Source organism: Protomyctophum bolini (assembly GCF_963924005.1).
Source record: "Protomyctophum bolini genome assembly, chromosome: 23".
Classification (NCBI taxonomy): Eukaryota; Metazoa; Chordata; class Actinopteri; order Myctophiformes; family Myctophidae; genus Protomyctophum; species Protomyctophum bolini.
In genome coordinates this window covers 7,106,039-7,128,796 of record NC_137884.1, presented here as the reverse complement: position 1 = coordinate 7,128,796, position 22,758 = coordinate 7,106,039, and the positions used below count along the sequence as shown (strand labels likewise).

At 45.5% G+C, this 22,758-nt stretch overlaps 1 protein-coding gene across 4 annotated transcripts in view; it reads left to right on the top strand.

The window, feature by feature from the left end:
• celsr1a (cadherin EGF LAG seven-pass G-type receptor 1a) overlaps positions 1-22,758 on the top strand; it is a 123,458-nt gene that overhangs the window by 66,875 nt on the left and 33,825 nt on the right. For 3 of the 4 annotated variants that reach the window (XM_080757614.1, XM_080757612.1, XM_080757613.1), the window contains exons 7-10: positions 4,872-4,952; positions 13,665-13,822; positions 17,048-17,211; positions 17,663-17,788. In XM_080757614.1, coding sequence (XP_080613740.1) covers positions 4,872-4,952; positions 13,665-13,822; positions 17,048-17,211; positions 17,663-17,788 — 529 coding nt within the window. The remainder of the gene's footprint in view (positions 1-4,871; positions 4,953-13,664; positions 13,823-17,047; positions 17,212-17,662; positions 17,789-22,758) is intronic. The other variant, XM_080757615.1, reaches the window with a different exon arrangement.

Genomic DNA, 22,758 nt, shown 5'->3' with positions numbered 1-22,758 from the left:
GTTTGGCTGTCCAGTTGCTTGTAAATGTTGGTAGTTGCGGGTTATGGTTTTTGGAGCTTTTAGTTTCTTATTTGGGCTTGCTTTCTAATGTTGTTTAAGGACCCCCAAATGAATATGTACCTACTTGTCCACAGACCTAAATCTGAAACCATGAGATGAGATTCAATTTATTGTCAATGTACAGTACAGCGAAAAGTATCTTCGCATCTCACCAATAGTGCAAACATGTGAGATGCGAAAATACTTTTCGCTGTGCTGTACTTGTACTGTACATTGACAATAAATTGAATATCATCTCATGGTTTCAGATTTAGGTCTGATTTAGGTCTATTGTACCAGGAACCCCGATATTATATTTGTGTTGTTACAATGTTTTTTTTAAATAGCAGATCTACAAGCTCACAATGCAACATATAGGCCATTCCAAAGCTGTAACCACTACACGCAACAAAATATATAGGGGGCTGAAGTTCAGCCATATATATTTCGTTGCATGTCAAATGGCAAAAATAGCAGATCTAACATGTCACGTTGTGCGTTACTATTAACAGCCATGTGACATGGCTCCAGTTTCTCGTGGTTGTGAAAACATAGCATGTTTGTTTACGAGGCGGCACACATGCCTGGGTGTTTACAGCATATTAATACTGGGCAGTATGATTGGAGTTCTAATCATGGACATGTTAATACGCACACGCTCGCGCACACACACACACACACACACACACACACACACACACACACGCGCGCGCGCGCGCGCGCCTGTGTGTTTATTACTACAGCCCACTAATAGTTCTAATAGTAGGCATGGCATGTTAATAAGCATGGCAGAGTTGATATCGGCTGTGACATTTACAGCTCGGAGAGTGTAGAGACAGACATTCCCAGACAGACTGAGCTACATAGCCTGCATCTTAAACCTGATATACCTCGTTGGCCGGTGGTCCCAGGGGGCTCTAGTCTATACTAGGCACCTTTTTTTTCTCCCCTCGACACCAAGGGCTCCATCTTGCGCCACCCCTTATCCCTTATCCCTAAACGTACTATTTTGAAAATCATTTAAAAATAGTTCAACTAGCCGATATACATCGAGACATTGTGATCTTCATCTTCATTCTATCAGCTATTTGAACTATTTTAAAAGGTTTCTTAAAATAGTAAAAAATGGCAAGTAAGTTTATGGATATTAGGGTTAAGGGGTGGCGCAAGATATAGCCCCAAATCTCTTAACTGAATATCCGATATGGCCAATCTTGATGAGCCTGCTTGTGTATTGGCTCAATTGGCTGTTTTCGGCACAGCTTGCCCAAGAATTGGGACGCTAAAGGGTTCATTCGGTCAAACTAGCTTGTTGAGCTCTCCCTGTCTCTGTTTCTAACGTATTCATACCCTGAAGTGCATTGATAGTAAATCTTGAATGCTTTTTTTTTGGTGTGCTCTTTGGTCTTGTGATGTTTTTAGCGGACTGGTCTTGGCATCGGATAAATCCCTGCCAAGTCTCTTATATTGTATCTGAAAGCTCTCGGCTTTCATGAGAGAGAGAGAGAGAGAGAGAGAGTGCACGCGTGATCTCTCGCTCTGTGTCTCACTATGTGTGTGTGTGTGTGTGTGTGTGTGTGTGTGTGTGTGTGTGTGTGTGTGTGTGTGTGTGTGTGTCTTTCTGTCTCCCTCTTTCTATCACGCTATCATTTCTCTTTCTATACTCTCTATATATCTGTTTGTACAATCTCTCAATCTAGCTACCTTCTCTCTCTGTTTCTTTCACTTTTCTCTATGGGAGAGTATGATTGATATATTGATATATTCTCTCTCTATCTCTCACTCTCTTTCTCTCTCTCGTACGCACACGCACGCACGCACACGCACACACACACACACACACACACACACACACACACACACACACACACACACACACACACACACACACACACACACACACAGAGGGTAATTGCTATGAGAGTGAGTGGTTTGGAGGAGTAGAGTGGTAGATTTATTGGTAATAACTCAGAGTCCATATGGCTTCCATGATGGGTGGCCTTTAAGACAGACCGCCGCATGCCTTATTAGGTGAGCCTTTCTCATGGTGGCACACACACACACACACACACACACACACACACACACACACACACACACACACACACGTCTACTACTTTTGATTTAACGCTAAAACAGTTGTAAATTAACCCTAGCGGCCGGTTTTCACAGTTAAATGAACAGTCTGGGTTTTGCAGTGTCATGCAATATTTACCTGTCAATAATACGTTACCCTTTTACCTGAAGTTTGTTATTATGAACTGTGACACATGCATTCTGGGTTAGAGCAGTGTGAGTGAGGCAGATGTGCCCTGTGCGTGCGTGCGTGCGTGCATGCATCTGCTTGCTACTCTGTGTGCATGTGTGTTCACATGCACGCGCGTGGCCGTGTATGTTTTCATAAGAGATAAGAGTCTCTGTGCTACTCTGCGTGCGTGCGTGTACAGTATGTGTTTTCATAGTGTCTGGTCTCTGAAGGAAGAGGCCGTGTTGACGCACGTGACCCCCAAACCTCAAAGACCCATAAGGTCATCATCACACCAGTAGACCCTCACAGCACGGGACTAAAAACACACACCGCTGTCTTCCTGACTATTACACAGTGGGGCCCATTTGGTTCCATTATAGTACACTCTCAAAGTTACAAATAGTTAAAATTGCACTGAGGATTTTGATATGCATATATGGACATGAAATCAGGAAATGTGGTGGAGAAGTACGCTTTTATAAATGAACTGAAAATAAACACAGTAGATGTATTTTTGCATGTCTTTCTTATCCGTGTGATTTAAGAATCAAACAAAGCTCAAAACACATCATCTACATAACATATAACTCTTATGAAAGGAATTAAAGTAATGCTCTTATGTTGTGTTTTATACTTTTGTTGTTTTATCGCAGCCCGTGTTGTTGAGATCAGTGCGAGGACGGTGGCTTTTGCTCCGGTGAAAGCCAGCAGGGTGCATTTCCCCTCACGTTTGTTCCTGTAGTAAATCTGGAGTGTATAAAGGGACAGGGCTTGGCAGTGATTCATGAGTTGTAGAGTATCGTGACGTGGTTGAACGGGCTGGGGGTCTGCACTGGGTTGCCGTGAAGGAACTGGCTTTTTGTTGTCGTGTGGTTATTATTGTTGAGCGTGTTGTAATTCAGCTGCCAAAGACACGCTGGCACACACTTCCGAGCGTGCAGTGTTTTTTTCCCTGGGCTTATTTTAGGTGGGGTGCCGGGACCGTGAGAACTAAACTGAACAGTGCTCAAACGTGTATACTTCGCAACAACTTTTTGAACATAAGGTCAACACTCAATGTAAAATAATTCTCACGTGTGACACATTAATACCTAAACACTTACTCACCAGGTTTAGTTTGAACTCCGGTTACAGTTAGATCTTGTCTTGTCAGATCATTTCAGTGTTCAATTTCACCATGTCTTATTACTCATGACCTCCTGAAGGATATCAGACACTGTTAAAGAATGCCAACATCAATGAGAACACCAGTGCACTCTTGAGTTAACAGTACAGTACAGTACAGTACAGTACAGTACAGTACAGTACAGTACAGTACAGTACAGTACAGTACAGTACAGTACAGTACAGTACAGTACAGTACAGTACAGTACAGTACAGTACAGTACAGTACAGTACAGTCAAACACTTGGTCTAAAAGGATAGGATGTTTCCATTCGGGGTCCTAGGATTAATGCTGAGGTTCTAATGCTGTGAAGTTGAATGGAGTTGAGTCTAATGCAGTGAGGTCTAATTCAGTGAGGTCTAATGCAGTGAGGTCTAATTCAGTGAGGTCTAATGGGTGTAATGCAGTAGCGTCTAATCTAATGAGGTTTGTTGTGTAGTCTAATGCAGTGGGATATAATAGTAGTCTAATTTAGTTGGTTCTAATGCAATGGGGTATAATAGTGAGGTGTGATGCAGTGGGGTCTAATAGTGAGGTGTGATGCAGTGGGGTCTAATAGTGAGGTGTGATGCAGTGGGGCCTAACAGTGAGGTGTGATGCAGTGGGGCCTAACAGTGGGGTCTAATAGTGAGGTGTGATGCAGTGGGGCCTAACAGTGAGGTGTGATGCAGTGGGGCCTAACAGTGGGGTCTAATAGTGAGGTGTGATGCAGTGGGGCCTAACAGTGGGGTCTAATAGTGAGGTGTGATGCAGTGGGGCCTAACAGTGGGGTCTAATAGTGAGGTGTGATGCAGTGGGGCCTAACAGTGAGGTGTGATGCAGTGGGGCCTAACAGTGGGGTCTAATAGTGAGGTGTGATGCAGTGGGGCCTAACAGTGGGGTCTAATAGTGAGGTGTGATGCAGTGGGGCCTAACAGTGGGGTCTAATAGTGAGGTGTGATGCAGTGGGGCCTAACAGTGAGGTGTGATGCAGTGGGGCCTAACAGTGGGGTCTAATAGTGAGGTGTGATGCAGTGGGGCCTAACAGTGAGGTGTGATGCAGTGGGGCCTAACAGTGGGGTCTAACAGTGAGGTGTGATGCAGTGGGGTCTAACAGTGAGGTGTGATGCAGTGGGGCCTAACAGTGGGGTCTAATAGTGAGGTGTGATGCAGTGGGGCCTAACAGTGAGGTGTGATGCAGTGGGGCCTAACAGTGAGGTGTGATGCAGTGGGGCCTAACAGTGGGGTCTAATAGTGAGGTGTGATGCAGTGGGGCCTAACAGTGAGGTGTGATGCAGTGGGGCCTAACAGTGGGGTCTAACAGTGAGGTGTGATGCAGTGGGGTCTAACAGTGAGGTGTGATGCAGTGGGGCCTAACAGTGGGGTCTACAGCGGGTCTAACCTAGTGGGGTCTAATGCGTTGGTGTTTCCCTCTCTCAGGACGCTGAGAGCCTGCTGGATGCCAGTGGGGCTCTGCGCCTCCCGCTCTATACCGCCTGGCTGGAACTCAACCAGAAGGAGGTAACCTCTGACCCCATGGGCGCCCTCCTCCTCTAGGCCCTCCTCCTGTAGAAACAGTCTCGTAGACCGCCGGGAGGCCGCCGTGGTGCTGTCTGTAGTCTCTCTGTAGTCCTGGTGTTGCTCTGCTCGCGTATAGTCGGTGCTTTCATATAGTCCCTGTGTGGTCTTGGCTTGGTTCCGGTGTGGTTTGTATAGAACGTAGAGCGGGCTTTCTGGTCGTGGTCTGTGTGGTGTTTGTGTGTCTGTTGTTTGACCCTCCGTCGTCTGCTCCTGCATCACACTCGGGAGGTGGGGATGGATTCCCAAGCCCCGCAATGTGATGTAAGAGAAAATGGGCCGGCATGTGATTTGGTCAATTGTTGATTGACGTGAGTGTAAATCAAATAATTGATTGAATTTGCAAAAAAAATAGCAGACCGATAATCTCTATAAATCTTTATTATATTGGCTATATATAAAGAATAGAATGCATAGCTGCAGCCCTGATTTTAATGTTTGTTTGTTTTTGTTTATTTTTCTAGGTTCAAACCCTTTTAACCCATTTAGACCTGAGGCCCATTCTAAAAACGCCTTCTGAAAAACTTCAAATATTTATAAAAAAATTACAAAACTAAATCTGTAGCGGTACTGTAACAGGCCGAACGGTCCAATGGTGCTGGTGATTGGCTGGTCACGCACGCACACGCACACACACACACACACGCACGCACACACACACGTACAGAATAGACCTCTCTCTGTCCCTCTCCCTCCTTCTCATTTCTGTCATTCCTTCAGTCCGTTCTCTCGCTATCGACTCAGCTACTTGCTTCCAAAGGCAGGTCATGGGATTAGCGCCTTCTTGTCAGAGAAGGTGACACAGTATGCTGTATACACCCTGCAGTCAGCCATGCACAACATCTTGCACTGTCAATCACGTCTTGCACGGAGGCTCATTCAGATGCCGAACTCTCCGTTCTTGTGTCTTGGCAGACAGACAGACAGGCAGACAGACAGGCAGGCAGGCAGACAGACAGACAGACAGACAGACAGACAGACAGACAGACAGACAGACAGACAGACAGACAGACAGACAGACAGACAGACAGAGGGTGAGTTGCTGTATGTTTTCATTGGCAGCGGCGCAGCACATAGTCCTGTCAGCAGAGATTAAGTGCACACTCAACGCGTCTCTTGTAATAAAGCAATATGCTTTTGTCCTGGCTCTGATTTGATCTAATAGGTTCTTTGTAAGAGCCTTAACGCCATGTTTGTATAGTCATGTGGCGGATTACTGAATAGTCACATTACTGTACAATAAGCGGTCTGGAGGGAGGGTTTGAACTGCAGCTTTTTGGTTAAAGTCAACACAAGGTGTTTCCATGACCTGAAGTGTTCAAAAAGGACCCTGTCGACCCCTCTGTCTGCAAGTGTATGCATGTTGTGTGTGTGTGTGTGTGTGTGTGTGTGTGTGTGTGTGTGTGCGTGTGCGTGTGCGTGTGCGTGTGCGTGTGTGTGCGTGCGTGTGCGTGTGCGTGTGTAATAGGTAAGTCATGGAGAACAACAGATGTTTGACAGATAAATCTGTCTCCACAGTCCACCTTCTACATGACGGAATCTCTCTCTCTCTCTCTCTCTCTCTCTCTCTCTCTCTCTCTCTCTCTCCCAATTGTTGTGTATTATGTTTAATTGTTTCATAAATCATCAAAAATAGCAAGTACCATATATATTGTCAATGGGTCGTGATGCGATGCATTTGAATTAGTATAGATGAGCTATATCCACTATGAATACAGGTGTGACTTGCCCGTTGCTTCTCATTGGGCACAAGAAGTTTGAAAACAACTCCTCTCTCTTCTCTCTTTCACTCTCTGGCTTTCTTCCTCTCACCATTATTCCCTCTCTCTGCGCTCGGCTCTCTGACTCATTCAGATTGTTGGTCTGCTGATCTGTCTTTGTCCCTCCGTCTGTCTTCCTTTCTCCGTCTGACACCCTCCTCCCTCTCCCTCCCTTCCCTCTTTTCCTTTCTCGTTTCTCCCCGTGGCATTCCTTCTCTAATTTCCTGCTAAGTGAGTGAGAGTACGTCTGTGTGTCGGAACAGGGGGGGAGATTCCACACAGCTCACCTAGCATGACCTGAGAGGAATGGGGGGGTGGAGAGAGCGAGATAGAACTTTGTTTAAAATGTTCTGCCTAACGTTCTGTACGTGGGAGCAGGTGTGGCGTCCTCACCTCACTTCCGTTTCTCCTTTCTTTGCAGTCACTTAACCACTTAACCAGCGTCCATATTCTCGAGGGGGAGCATTTGCCCCAAATATGCCGATCTGCAGTGCAAGCTGACGCTTGTAGCTGTGAACAGATTTGGTGTAGACGGAAAAAGTACCCGTTGTAAACTTGTAACGTCCATCTCTACAGGAGTTCAAGTTGGTTAAATACGTCCTACTGTAAATGTAATTTGTAGACGCCTATATCTAGCTTGCTGAGTAGCAGAAATGGAAATGTGTGTGTGTGTGTGTGTGTGTGTGTGTGTGTGTGTGTGTGTGTGTGTGTGTGTGTGTGTGTGTGGGGGGGGGGGGGAGGGGTCATTACAGAGTCTCTGTAGCATTCAAAGATTGTGGAAGAGTTGTTTGGCTTGAGGAACTAAGGTGGATGGAGAGGGAGTTGAAACGTAATCTGGAATGTTCATTTAACGTTGAGACTGTAACAATCTCGCAACATTTGACCTTTCTCAACATCATCTTCATATATATGGCTGACCATAGGTCGGTGCCATTTCAAGTGCCAAGAAATTACTTAGAAAAATCATTTAATTTGGTATTCAACTATTAATCCATGAAAACCTTTTTTGGGAAGTCCAGGGCCCACAAATGGGTCCCGACCCACTGTTTGGGAAACAGTGGCCTAGATAATTTACTATCGCCAGCTATATAAATACCTGGCGCTTCATCCTCCACCCTTATCTGTCCTCCCACCTGTCTGTACCTCCATCTGTCTCCCTGAATCACTGGGCCTTATCTCACACAATCACACAGCCCTATCAAGGACTGCACAGTTTTACTGCCAAACATCAACATGAATCTTCATAAGGACTCCATGCTGTACTGGATGAGGTCCTGTTTCCTACGCTGACAGTGGCAGGGCCGGGCGATCGATATGACTTCAAATGATGTCAGACTTGTGCCTTGATTACGATTTATGGACGAGTATAAGAATAATATTGTGGGGGGGGGGGGGGGGGGGGGGGAAGTATACATGCCACACAGTTGTGAGCTTGTACTATTTTCACAATTCCCGTACGCTACCGTTGTACAATCAAGTTAGCTACAGGGTTCACCACTTAAACCCTAGCGTCCGTATTCAGGTGCAAACATTCTGTGAAAATGTATTTTCGCTATTTTGGGGGAAAAACTAACAAAAAACGAAACAAAGGTTATAATTGATTACTGATTTACCTATGATTTTGATTGATTGTTTATTTATTTCCGTGTCCTGCACACAATGTGCCCAACCCTCATGGGTTTATGAGACACCATTTCACAATTGCATTTACAGCACAGTTTACATTACATAATTCACGCATTTACAGCCTATAATCTGAAGGTAAGTGGGACATATCGTCATATGTCGTTGCTGTTGGGCAGAAACCCCCGTAAATTAAACACACTACTTGATCACACTACAGCGCCACGCAAAAGCAAGTAGCCAAAAGTAGCAGTACGTTTGATGCTTTTGAATTTGAATCCCGGCGAAAAGTAACAGTTTTGGACACAATTTGAGGTTTCCACCCGCCGGAGACGGCGATATGCAGATCAATGAGAGAAGGATTTTCTCCCATGATCCCTCCAACACGGGGCTCAGCTTACCTTGACCTCTGTTGTTTGTTCGTCTGCTTTAGAAGCTGCGAGCTGACAAAGCCATGCAGTCCACCTGTTATACCCTGACAGACAGCAGACCAGTAACCTATATTCTTGAACACAGGATACTTCTGTCTGTTTGTAGCTCTGTGTATGTACGGCCTCGGGGGAACTGTGTGTGTGCGCGTACGTGTGTGTGTGCGTGTGTGTGTGTGTGTGTGTGTGTGTGTGCGTGCGTGTTATAGGTGTGAATAATTGACACTTCTAGGTTTACACAGCCAGAGGGGAGGTGAGGTAATGTGGACATGAACGAGACATCTTTCTCGCCAGGAGGGACAGACTATAGCCGTACTCATGAGATGGCCCAAACTCTACACTGGACGCGCACGCACAGTAACACTGATATCAATTAATTTCAAAGGAGCTTTATTGGCATGAGAAAACCTACATTGCCAAAGCAAAAGTGGAAGATTCAATAAAAGTGAAAACGGCTGTGTTTACACTGCAGCTTAGAGGGAAGACTATCTTACAAAAACATGAATATTATTCATGTCATATTATGTAGACTCGGTGCAGGGAGACACACGATAGTTTGTTATGGTTAGCGTTAAATGTTGGTGTCTGGGTCAGTACATACTGGACGTGATCACGATGAAACAATATTAACCACTTAAACCTATTATGACCGGGCTCACCCACAGCGGGAAATAGCCGATCTCCAAGCTCATATGGCGTCGAGTTGTGCCGCGTTGTGAGCTTGTCGATCTGCTAGGGTCGCTAGGGTTCAAGTGTTACTTAAGTACTTATTTACTGTACATTTGTAATCGTCTGCAAAATAAAATTAGGGGAAACACAGCCTGCTTTTACAAACACGCACTCTGGTCCTCGAAATCAACAGTGTCAGGCGATGAGAATCTCAGTGGGTGGAGAGTCATTTAGAGAGAGAGAGAGAGAGAGAGAGAGAGAGAGTGCAAAACACAGAGCTAGAGAGAGAGAATGGGATTTCCTCTATCAAACATGAATACAATCACAGCCTTTGAGTCACACTTCCTTTATTAAGAAAATAAAATGCTCAACCGTGTGCACTCTCGCTCGCCTCTTCCTGTTTCACGCACGCACGCGTCACGCGCGCACACACACACACACACACACACACACACACACACACACACACACACACCTGCGTACATTGGCTGGTCATTGACAGTGTTTGACATTTGCACTGAGCTGTTGTACAGATTGTTTAGAGTGTAACTCAATCTGCTTCTCCTGCCTGTAGGGCTGTGTTGACAGACGTCAGCGTTAATATGGCTGTCAGAAAAGACTTAGTCAGCTAGCTGTCCATGGTCTCTGTTTGTGTATGAGTGTGTGTGTGTGCGTGCGTGTGTGTGTGTGTGTGTGTGTGTGTGTGTGCGTGTGTGCGCACCGAACAGATTTGTTGTAGCGTAAATGACAAGCAGACCCAGTATAGAGCCCTGGGGGACTCCGGAATATAGGGTATAGAGAAGTCGGTCGGATCAGCAGTCATAAATGTGTGTGTGCTGCACGCTTATCCTCGCGTGTGTGCGTGAGTGTGTGTGTGTGTGTGTGTGTGTGTGTATTCTCTGTCTAAACCTCCCCTCATGGGTAAGCATTGGGATCAAGTAGTCACTGGAGACCAGGCCTTAGCTATGAACAACAACATTGTCAACACGAGAGAGAGAGAGAGATATGGTTGACCTAAGGCCTCTCATATAAAACATTCCTATTACGGTAAACATAGTTTTAAACACACACATCCGCGTGGGGCGGCCATGTCCGCGGCAGGTGCAAAGACTCCCGAGTCGGAACAGCATCATTATTGTGTCTCTCCAGGTGGTTGCATGAGTCCTCCGCCTTACATAAGAAGAACGCATTCAGCCCTGTCACTCAAACACAGCATCTCCAGACAAGACCCGCCCCCTCCTCCTCTCTGCTGTGGATTTATGATAATTACCGCAGCCTCGGCCAACAGCGGAAGAACAGACACACATGAGAGAGAGAGAGAGAGAGAGAGAGAGAGAGAGACATTGCAGGACGTTCTCGGGCTAGACAGGAAGACCGGATGCCTCTCGTTGCCGTGGGGACGCCTGGCGGCGGGGTGGGGGTGGGTCCGTGGTGGGGAGGGAGGGTCTAGAGCAGGTAGGCACCTGCAGACGCTTAAGGGTGATTGGCCGGCTGCCAGAGACATGCGTGTGGCCTTCATTCCAGCATCACCCACCGCTTTTTACATGTTAACGCCAAGGCGCTAAGATTTACAGGTCACACACATACACACGCGCGCACGCGTGCGCACTTGTTAAAATCTTAATTTAACTTGCTTAATGAGAGTGTGAGTGTCTACTGGCGTCAGGTGACCACTTCAATGAACCCTGAGAGTGGAGGAATGCTCCGTCCTGCTGTCGTTGAGGCCGTCAGGGTTAAAATGACACTCGGACCTTTGCAGTGTGTGTGCGTGTGACTATCACTGTTGGAGAAGCATGGTATATCGCCGGGCAGAAACCTCCTATCTCCATTATTCTAATCTTTAATGTCTTTTTCGTACATTCGTGGAAAAAGTACTCAAATGTTTTACTTTAAGTAGGCGCCGCTAAAAGTATCAATATAGAAATACTTGAAAAATTGACATGAGTACAAAAGTGTTGGTATCAAAATGCACTTAAAGTACCTAAAGTAGAATAAAAGTACTGCACGCATCATGCAGAATGTACCATTTCAATTTTTCAAATGTATGAAAATCTTTGGAAAATAGCAGATCTACAAGCTAGCTCACAGCGCATTGTGAGCTTGTAGATGAGAAATGTATGCAGGCCTGAAGTGTTAAATGTATGCTTTGTATATTAATAATAATGCAAATCCACAAAGTAACTACAGGTAGTAACTAAAGTTTTCTGAATAAATGTAGTGGAGTAGAAGTACCGGTAAAAGTATTGTTATTATATTAGTAGTATATAATAGTATTATGTTACTTAAGTGCAGTACATAAGTAAATGTACTGAGCTACTTCAGGGTGGTGGAGTGTGTTTTGCCATCCTGGCATTGTGCCATCAGACCAGGATACAGTCTGCCTGGCACCGTGCCACACAGGCACAATCACAGCAACAACAAAGAATCTGAAATGCACCGCATTGCATTTCAGATTCTTCTGCCATAGTTGTACACTTTTGCAGTATCTATTTATATAAATATTTGTAGTACTGTATAATATACAGTGACGGTAGAGTCATAGTCATTATAAGCCATTAAAAGCAGGGCAAGCAAAATGTTATGGTGGAGATTAGCCTTCGAAGATGAGACGGAAAGGAGAGAGAAACCAACCGGCGAATGGCGATGACGTTGGAGTTGTAATGTTGTCAGTCGGTGTGTGGAAACTCAGCGATGAAGTGTTTTTAGTACAAAGGTGGAAACAGGGAGTCTCCATGATAACCGATAAAACTCACTGGAAAATGTCCCGTCCCATAAACGTCAGTCTCACCCCCTTTACCTTTGTATCTCTCTTTCTCTCCGTCACCCCTCCCTGTCCTCTGTCTCTGTCTGTCTGTCTGTCTATCCCCCCGTCCCTCCCTTTCTCTGTGTTTCCTTTCCTGTCTTGCTACGAATCTATTTCAGGCCAGTAGTAAGTACCATCTCTATTTTTGCATGTCAGAGTCACTTTTTCTATAGTTTTCGCCCTAGCCCTGTCTGTCCCTTTGTTGTGCGTCTGATTCCCCACCGGCGTCCAATTTCACTCATGTAGAACTAGACTCAGCTGTCCTAATGGGGGGAAATAAATAATGGTCAGCAAAAATGAAGAATAAGTAAGCTAAGAACCTAACATATGTCTAACAGTGGAATATCTATACAATAAAACTATGCGTATATATACACTATAGAGTGCTATATGTCTACATATAATGCTATCTAAATCACATGAGCTGAGCCTTTGCATACGCCTGTAAGGTCGCTGAGGCTAGGTCAAGTGCTATGGCAAGTGCTACAGTCTACGGAGTCTGAAGAGGTGGGTTTCCAGACTACATCAGGAGATCGGGAGTGAGTCTGCGGCTCTGATTGCAATGGGAAGTGCATTCCATAGTTTTGGAGCCAGAAGGTAGAAGGGTTCCGGATGTGTGGAGCGTTGTCCCGGCTGCTTTTGATGCTTTTGATTTGCGCAAAGCTGTAGCATGATCAAGTAGGGTGTTAAGTAGATATGGACTCTCTCTCTCTCTCTGTCTGTCTGTCAGTAGGGGGTTATCTTGTGTAAACTCTCTGCCACCATCAGAGCTGGGATCTGTAGTCCTATTGTAGTTGTTTTGCGGTTCACTGCTTCACTATATTGCCCTGAGAGAGAGAGAGAGCGAGGAGAGACATTATCTGTTTATTCAGACCACCGTGGTTCTGTGTGCACTGTGCAGCCATGCACACACATTGTGAGGGGGGGGGGGGGTTGATGGGTTTCTCTTGAGGTTTTATATTCACACAAACATTTTCACGTTGAATAATTAAACGGAAAAACTAACGAATCCTGCTCTTTTCCACGTCTGTATGGGCTGGGGACACTCTACTAGAGTCTAGGGCAGTGGTTTTCAATCTTTTTCATGTCAAGGACCCCCACATTCATCTGTATTTGGCCGCAGACCCCCATCTGAAAATCCTTTGTGCCATTTGTGGTATTCAAATGTTAAACTAAATGACACGTTAAAAAAAAAAACCCAACATAATATTGACATTGTGATCTAATCCTCTCAGATCAGACCATGACCATCGACGGAACGACGTGCCCGAGCGACATGTGGCGATATGGGTCGTTAACCCGCCTCGTTAGCGGCCTCGTGTCCGCCGTGACCAACTTGGGCTGACCTTTTGACCCTTTTTGTGTTTTTCAGCCCAACATCGGCCGCCTGGGCATCCCGCACGGCCCGTCCGGCGAGAAGGTGGCCGTGGTGGCCGTGGACGACTGTGACATCTCCATGGCCATCCGCTTCGGCAACCAGATCGGCAACTACTCCTGCGCCGCGCAGGGCACGCAGACCGGACAGAAGAAGTAAGCTGCTGTGGTGACGTGACGTCACAATTGACCATTTAGGCATTTGGCAGACGCTCTTAATCCAGAGCGACTTACATTAAGCAAGAACAAAAAGCATGGCGATACATCACACACATGAAAAGTAGTTTTCATGAAACATGCGTAAGCTAAGAACGTAACAGTGGAAGGTATCTATACTGTATAATGAAACTATATAAACTATACATACTATACTATACTATACTATACTATAAAGTGCTATGACTACATAAAATGCAATTCTAGTGCTGTCTACGTAACATGCTATAAGTCTGTATAAAATGCTGTCTACGTCTACAAAAAGTGCTATCCAAGGGGCTAGGGCGAGTGCTACGGGCTGAAAATGTGGGTTTTCAGACTACGGCGGAAGATTGGGAGTGGAAGTCACGCTGCTTCGTCTTATCCCTCTGTCCCTCCTGTTGTCTCTTTTACACTCGCGCTATCCTTAGTGTTCATTTATCCATGTGTGACCGTGACGTGGGAATAACCAGGGGATCATAAAAGAGCCCTGTGTCTTTCTTTGTGTTTTTGAGTGTGAGCTCTCAGCCTCTCTACCAATTAGTAGCGACACAAAACACACACGCTGCCACCTGTGGTGAGACTAATAGGAGAATGTGTTCCATCACGGGTGCTGAATGTCAAATTGCCTGCATAATTACAACAAATGACACGTCCCTCCTATCCCGTCCCGTCCCGTCCTCCTCTCTCCGTGTGCCTCCTCCTCCACCACGCGGCCAGATGACAACAACACCTCGACCTGGAGAGATGTTGTTGTCTTCTTTCTAGCCGTAACTATTCCAAATGAGGGGGAACTGTTAGCATGCTGGGACACATTGACTGGCTGGCTGGCTGCTAGGAGGATTATACACTCTGGTGAAAGATAGAGAGAGAGGGAAGGAGAGAGAGAGAGAGAGAGAGAGAGCTACACAGTGGCACAACATCAAAGTACAGTTAATGAGGTTACATTCTTTCAGGAACTTGTCTTAGCTCATGGCAGCCTTGAGGCACAGAGCCACACATCCGTGTCCCCTCCACTGCATGTGCCCTACAACACTGTTTCCCAAACATTGGGTCACGACCCATTTGTGTGGGTCGCGGTGGACCCATTTTTATGGGTCAAACAAAAATGTTTAAGTAGTAGTTTCTCTGCTATTTATCTGTTGCTGTCACAGGCTAAAACGTTGGGGAACCACTGCCCATTATCATGTCCTCTACACCAGTGGTTACCAAACTGTTGAGGCTGTGACCTCCCACCCTGGGACCCCAGGAGGAATAGTCTCCACTACGGTGTGTGACCTCCCACCCTGGGACCCCAGGAGGAATAGTCTCCACTACGGTGTGTGACCTCCCACCCTGGGACCCCAGGAGGAATAGTCTCCACTACGGTGTGTGACCTCCCACCCTGGGACCCCAGGAGGAATAGTCTCCACTACGGTGTAGACTAATGGGGATCCTTAATAAACTAAACTAAACTAACTAAACCTTGACAAGCACTTGGAGTTGTAGGCATTACATTTAGTTTGACTCAGTTCCACACAGATCCATAATTGTGAAAATTGTGAACATTTGCCTTAAATTCCTTTAGGATGACTTTAGAAATGTGCAGATACATGCATGTCTCCTACAGTACAGTACAGACAGCATGCATGCATGTTGCCTACAGCATGTCGAGTCTTACACATACTGTACCATTTACACCCACACACACAAATGTGTGAACCGCTCATGTATGAACCTGTTCCACGTATAGACGGCGAGTCATCCTATACTTACTTTATTCCTTTATTTAGTCGGGACGGTAGTGTATATTGATGAACATTACATAAAAAATGCAGTGTAAATATACCAGATTTAGCAAAACATGCTAATTTCCATCTGCAGTCCCCAGACATCAAACAATACAAACAGGACTGACACACTGTACATGCAGGTGGACGGCCACTGTCTCTTGAATCCACTTGAATCCAAAGGCTTTTTGGTGGTGTAACGCTAAACCTTCTTAATGTCGTTTGTAGGACCGAGCGTGTAAATTAGCATTTACACGCATGAACTCTGGAGTAAATGTACTAAATGTGCTACTCTGCTCATATAGGACTGTGTGTCATCGCAGTGTATAGTTATGTTTTTGAGTGGTGCAACCACTCCAAGGAACAGCAATGTCCGTGTCCGCCTATACGTATGTGACGCCTATGTATGTGTTAATGAGCACGAGTATGACTATTAGTACCAGTAGGGGTGCTGTTATGCCAGAAACAGAGAGAGAGAGATAGTGCTGTACTGTTGCCTGCTAATGAGAGAGAGAGAGAGGAGAGAGGGGGGGGGGGGGGTTGCACCACTCAGTTCACACGGGTGTGATTTTTACATGCTCCTAAGCTCACTAAACACAACGTTCTGGACTGTCCTGCTGTGATTTGCAGAACATTCCAAACGATGCAGCAGGGTCATTAAAGGATTGTTTTAGCGGCTCAGTCAGGCCACGTGCCAACGTCGTCTGCATGTGGAGGAGGCGTGCGTCGAGCGCTTTGGACCCACGTTGTGGCACGGCAGTGCCGTTGATAAATCCCTGCAATCCTTTTCTGTTTGATGTTTGAGGGCCCCTGGGGGGGGCGGGGGGGGCAGGGGGGGGCTGTAAGCAGCTTCCTACAAGCCTAGCCATTGCCTTGTGACAAAGTACTGTGAGAGTGTAAATCTGTATGTTTTGGGGGGGCATGCTATTCTAGGCCAGGGGTTTGGGAGTCGAGACTCCAGGGAGGGCCGCTTTGAGGCAAACATTGTGAGAATAGCATTGCGAGTTCTGCTATTTTCAAAAGATTTTCATGCATTTGACATTTCTGCACAATGAATACTTTGATACTTTACGTACATTTTGATGTCAGTACTTTTACTTGTAAGTAAGTAGTAGTTTATGAGTTCTACACATTCTTTAGCGTTACATTTATGGCGCATGCATGCCATATGCGCCCAATTGCGCAACAAACACTGGAACAGCGTCCACTTTCGGTTTAATAACTCCCCACCTGTATCATCAATTGAAAAACTTTAAGTGGTTTGTGATAGGCATAAGACATGTGTAGGTCCTTTGCCTGAAAATATTACATAATTATGTAGGTATAAAGGATCTCTGAGTAAAAGAGTGAAACGTGCAACATGTTACAACCACCACTGCTGCTGACCTGCATGGCTTCCCCTCCTCCTCCCCTGCAGGTCTTTGGACCTGACCGGACCCCTGTTGCTGGGCGGGGTGCCCAACCTGCCCGAGGACTTCCCCGTGAGGAACAGGGACTTTGTGGGCTGCATGAGGAACCTGACCATCGACAGCAGGCCCACCGACATGGCCAGCTTCATCGCCAACAACGGAACCACGGCGGGTGAGACGATGGAATAATAATGTCAGAAAATGATGTAAAGGCGCTTGTCACAACCTGCGACTAAACTACAGTAGATAGATTCGGGCACGGTATTCTGGCCACATTCCATTGTTTCATCAAAGACTTATAATAAGCCGTCCCAAACGGACTATAGGCCTAAATAAATACTGTCACGTGTAAGTGGTATCTAGTTTGTACTGGGGTTGAGTATGTCCACCACTGGACCACGTGTGTGTCTGTGATGTGTGTGCGTGAGTGCGTGCGTGCGTGCGTGCGTGTCTGTCTGTGTGCATAATGATTTCTCAATGAATGAAAAGCTCACAATGCGTCGCTTCGCACCACACAGTGATTTTGTAGATCGGCTATTTTCAATGGACAATGCATACATGCATTTACTGTATACGGTGCATTGATACTGTACTTCATGCACACTAAATGTAATAATGTGCAGGTTGTGCGGCTAAGATCAACTTCTGCTCGCGGGAGGTGTGCCACAACGGAGGTGTGTGTGTCAACAAGTGGAACACGTACGGCTGTGACTGTGTGACCGGGTATGGAGGCAAGAACTGTGAACAAGGTAAGATGTGTGGCTGTGGCTGTGTGTGTGTGTGTGTGCGTGTGTGTGTGTGTGTGTGTGTGTGTGTGTGTCGGAGAACAGGCGGGTGTGATCCAGTGTGGTGACTCATGCTGGGATCACAATGGAAAGTATAAGCATTGAATGTGACACTGTCCTATTGCACGGGTGCACGCACGCATGCGCGAGCACACACACACACACACACACACACACACACACACACACACACACACACACACACTGCAGGGCCTGGGGCCTGCTGCTCTGGACGACAATGAGTGACTCCTCACCCAATATATCAGTATCATACACACACCATCAATCACACGCATGCGTGCGCGCGCGCACACACACACACACACACACACACACACTACGACCCAGAGATTGTCCCACGTGCGTTGATAGCACAGACAGACAGACAGACAGACAGACAGACAGACAGACAGACAGACAGACAGACAGACAGACAGACAGACCTACTTGTTGACACTACAGCGTCACACAAACGCATCAATGTCCCATTTAAAGTTTTCAAATGTATAAAGATCTTTTGACAATAGCAAATCTATAAGCTCACAATGTGACGCATCGATCACAAGTTGTTGAGCTTGTAGATCACCTTTTTTCAATAATAACAAATAAATATTAATCCAAATCTAAAAGAATAACTTTTACTTCAAATAAATGTGGTGTAGTAAAAGTGCAATATTTGGATCCGAGATGTAGTGGAGTAGAAGCAAAAGTATTGGACATTGGAAACACTCCAGTAAAGTAAAAGTACCTCAACATTTGACTTAAGTAGAGTACTTAATTAAATGTACTTAGTTCCTTCCCACCCCTGGGTAGGTGCAGACAGAGCTCCATTTGCATCCTCTGCTCAGTTCTCCTCAGTCCTTTGCTGTGATTTATCTCCTAGTAACATGAACACAATGCTGTGTAACTGTTGATGGAACATGTTGTGAGTCACTGTGTGCTAACTGCTACGTTCACTGATTGTGTCCCCGTGTGTGTGTGTGTGTGTGTGTGTGTGTGTGTGTGTGTGTGTGTGTGTGTGTGTGTGTGTGTGTGTGTGTGTGTGTGTGTGTGTGTGCGTGTGTGTGCGTGTGTGTGTGTGTGTGTGTGTGTGTGTGTGTGTGTGTGTGTGTGTGTGTGTGACACTGTGTGGGTTTGCTTAACAGGCTCTGGAAGGCTTAGAATGACTCCCATTCTGCTTGTTCCATCTCGCACACAGAGTGATTTAAGTCACATGGAAATGTTAGTCTGCCTTGTGTGTCATTTGTGCGTCTGGCTATCAGTGTTTGTGCGTGCATGCGTGCGTACTGTATGTGCGTGCATGTCCTTATGTATCAATGCAACTTTTAGATAGCTACATAGATTGATATTAAACAATAACCCATGCTTATTATTTGGCGCTAGTTTTGAACTGAGAACTGAGATTAACTAAAAAATGTATTGTTGAAAATTGGCGCCCAATGGGGCACACCAGTATTAACAGACATGTTTTTTCATTAAATTGTGACATTGTGTGATATTGTCATCAAGGATAAATATCAGGCATATTGGAAATCCCCTCAATTCCAACCCTTTTTGTCACCATTTTCCATGTCCTACTTTGTGACAAACACAGTATACAGTATATCCCACAAGCCCGCTTTGTGGTTCACTTCATTCAGCCCATCCTGGACGAGGACACATAACTCCGCTTGCCAACAAAAATCGATATTTACACTACGGCTACATTCAGCGACTCTGACAGGCGGGCCCCGGCTCATGTTTGTCCCGCGGAAAGCAGAGACGTTTGATTCCCTCCTCCCAGGGCTGAGTTCCAAACAATGTGTGAAAAAACTGTGAATACCTCACCTCGCCCTCCCGCGTATGAGGTAGCCGCAGCAATGCGTGCCAGGCCTCTGGATCCGGTGTCTGGACTGGGCCTGCGATCACACGGCGCGTCGGGGAAGTGATGCTTGGCTCGTCTTTTGATTAGTTGACGTTTCCTGCTTAAAGGCTAGAGACGAACCGCGCTTTGCCACACGAGAACCAGGAAGACACCGAATCTGGGATTGTATCACCGCCTTTCCGCAGCATCCTCCACTGAACACAGGCTTGACTTGACTGTGTCTTGGAGCTGGTTGGCGACTTGGCACAGGCCTGCCGGGGGTTAGGGCTGGGTTCAGGACACTTCCTCCAGGGTGGTTTTGGGGCTCAGGTTGCAAATGCACACAGGGTTGCTTTTTCAACCACTTAAGCCCTCTCGTCTCAGTGAAACTCTTTTGCCAAAAATAGCCAAGCTGCATGCTCAATACACGTCCGTAGCGTAACACGTTGTGAGCTTGTAGATCTACTATTAGTGTTTCTCCCAGAATATGGATGCTGGAGTTCAAGTGGTTAATCCAGTGACTGTCAATATTTTTAATTCCAGGCCACAGAACAGACATTTCTATAGCATTTGTATCTCTGGGAACTCCAATATATGCTTTAAAATCCCAAGTGTGAAATTTAACATTGAGAGTGTACAGATGGAACCAAATTGGCCCATACGGGTCCAATTGGTCCCATTGGTATACTCTCAGAATTACAGACCTGCAGGGGACTCCCTGGAACCCCCGGAAGGACCCTTTGCTTTGAGAACCAGCGTATTAAGACATGTAATGGTAGTATGAGATGTAGATTATAGTTCAAATTAACTGGAAGTTTGTAGCCTGCCATAGTTATTGATGGGTTGCTTGACATACATTCCGTAAAATGTGGTATTAGTTAAAAGCAAGATCTTAATGTGTAATTTGGCATGTAGTTTGTAATTTGGCATGGTAATTTGACAGTTTCATCTGTAAAATGTTTGGAACCAAAAGCAGCTTTCTCTCTCTCTCTCTCTCTCTCTCTCTCTCTATACACAGTATCTACTACTGTATGCTTACTGTGAGTCATTGCGTGTTATTATTATAAAGTTAGTTAAATGATATGTGGGCGGGATTCAATAAGCTGACATAAAAATGAAGATGAAACTACCAGACCAACTAACAGATACATTAAAATAAATAAATATGAAAATTATGATAGCGTACTGCTGCCGGAGCAGATGGCTAATTTAATCAAATCTCTGGCAGTCATTCATGGCCCAAAGAGCTGACATAAACCACCATAGTTTCACTACTTCAAATGACCCAAATGCAATGTGTCGATTGAATTAAAACGACATCTAAAATACAAACTGAATTATTTTTAAACGACTTAAATGAAGCTCAAAGTGAAAGACGTTAACAAACACTATAAGAAACACTATGTGACGACTGAACATAAGCTATGTTCAGACATTTTCCGGAAACAGGCAGGAGAAGAGAAGTTCTCACATGCCTGATTTTCCTGTACAGTTTACGACGGAATAGTCAAGTACAGATCTTCATGTGAAGCACGCAAGACTATAGGCATTCATTGGTGATGAAAATTATCAATATACAGTAGCATCCGTCCACCTGCAGGCTGGCAGACTGCTGTAACTTCAGGCAGAATATTCATGTCACTCAGTTCACACGGGTGAGATTTTTTTTTTACTAATTTGAAAAACATTTTAAAATACTTCAAATCGCCGATCTACGTCATCACGTTGTGATCTTGTAGATATAATAATAAGGGCCCAAATCTCCTCGCCGGGAAGAGGCGCTGTACTGTTAAATATGATATTTCCGTGTTTTCGCTATAGGCGTTTTCTTTCCCCAGTGTGGTTAAAAGAAAGTGGTTATGGCGTTGGAGTTGGCTTGTTTATTTTCCACCCCGCCTCCCGCTGTGTGTGATGATCAGCGCTGGGCTGGCGTCCTCCGTGACAGACGTGTTGTGCTTTTATACGTTCACACGCTGTTGTTCTGTAGATGAGGTGGACCTCTGCGTTGAGAATGAGATGTAGTCACTGATACTGTAATTTACGGTTTGAGGTCTAGCTCAGTGCTTGTGTGTGTGTGTGTGTGTGTGTGTGTGTCTGTGTGTGTGTGTGTGTGTGTGTGTGTGTGTGTGTGTGTGTGTGTGTGTGTGTGTGTGTGTGTGTGTGAATGTGTGTGCGCGCGTGTGTGTGCACGTGTGTGTGTGAGAGCAGAAATATGTGCCTGGGGGACCTCATGAGATGCGGACCAAACGCTGTGTAGATCATTATATGGCAGGAAACATCCTACTGTGTGAATGTTGTGCTGAAAGATGTGCTGAACATAATTATGTGTGTGTCGTGTGTGTGTGTGTGTGTGTGTGTGTGTGTGTGTGTGTGTGTGTGTGTGTGTGTGTGTGTGCGTGCGTGCGTGCGTGCGTGCGTGCGTGCGTGTGCGTGTGCGTGTGTGTGTGTGTGGTTATCTGTGTGTGGCATGATCAGTGGAAAGTGTTGAAATGTCTTATCCAGGCAAATCTCTCTTTGCTCCATCTCTCTTTCACTCTTTCTTTCTCTTTTCACCTCTTTCACTCCCTTTCTCATTCTCTCTCTCTCTCCCTCTCTCTCAATCTCTTTATTAATGTCTCTCCCTCTCCTCTCAAATGTCTGTTTGTTTAAGGTTTACAGTGAGACAGTAAATAATTGTCACGTTAAAACTGGAGAAGAAGACATCATGCATGAATGATCAAACCATCTGAGCGTTGTAAAGATTTAAAGTCACATTGTTCTACTTTTCAAAGCTTTTCAAGCTTAAACGAGTCATTTTGTGACACGTAACATTGTAGATCAGCTATTTTTGCTTTTTGTTTAAAACATTTTGAAAGCATTATTTAATAGGTAATTTCTTTGTAATTACGTTATCTGTCATATCTGCCCTGTGCAAGTTTTTATTATGAATCCTAAAAGGGATTACTAGTTGCGTGGGTGGAGGTGTGCTTCCCAAACTTTTTTGCTCGAGACCCAAAAGAGAAATTATTTTTCCTGGAACCCAAACTAGTGAAAATAGCCGATCTCCAAGCTTACAACGTGTCGCTTCGCACTGCGTTGTTTTCACTTTTTG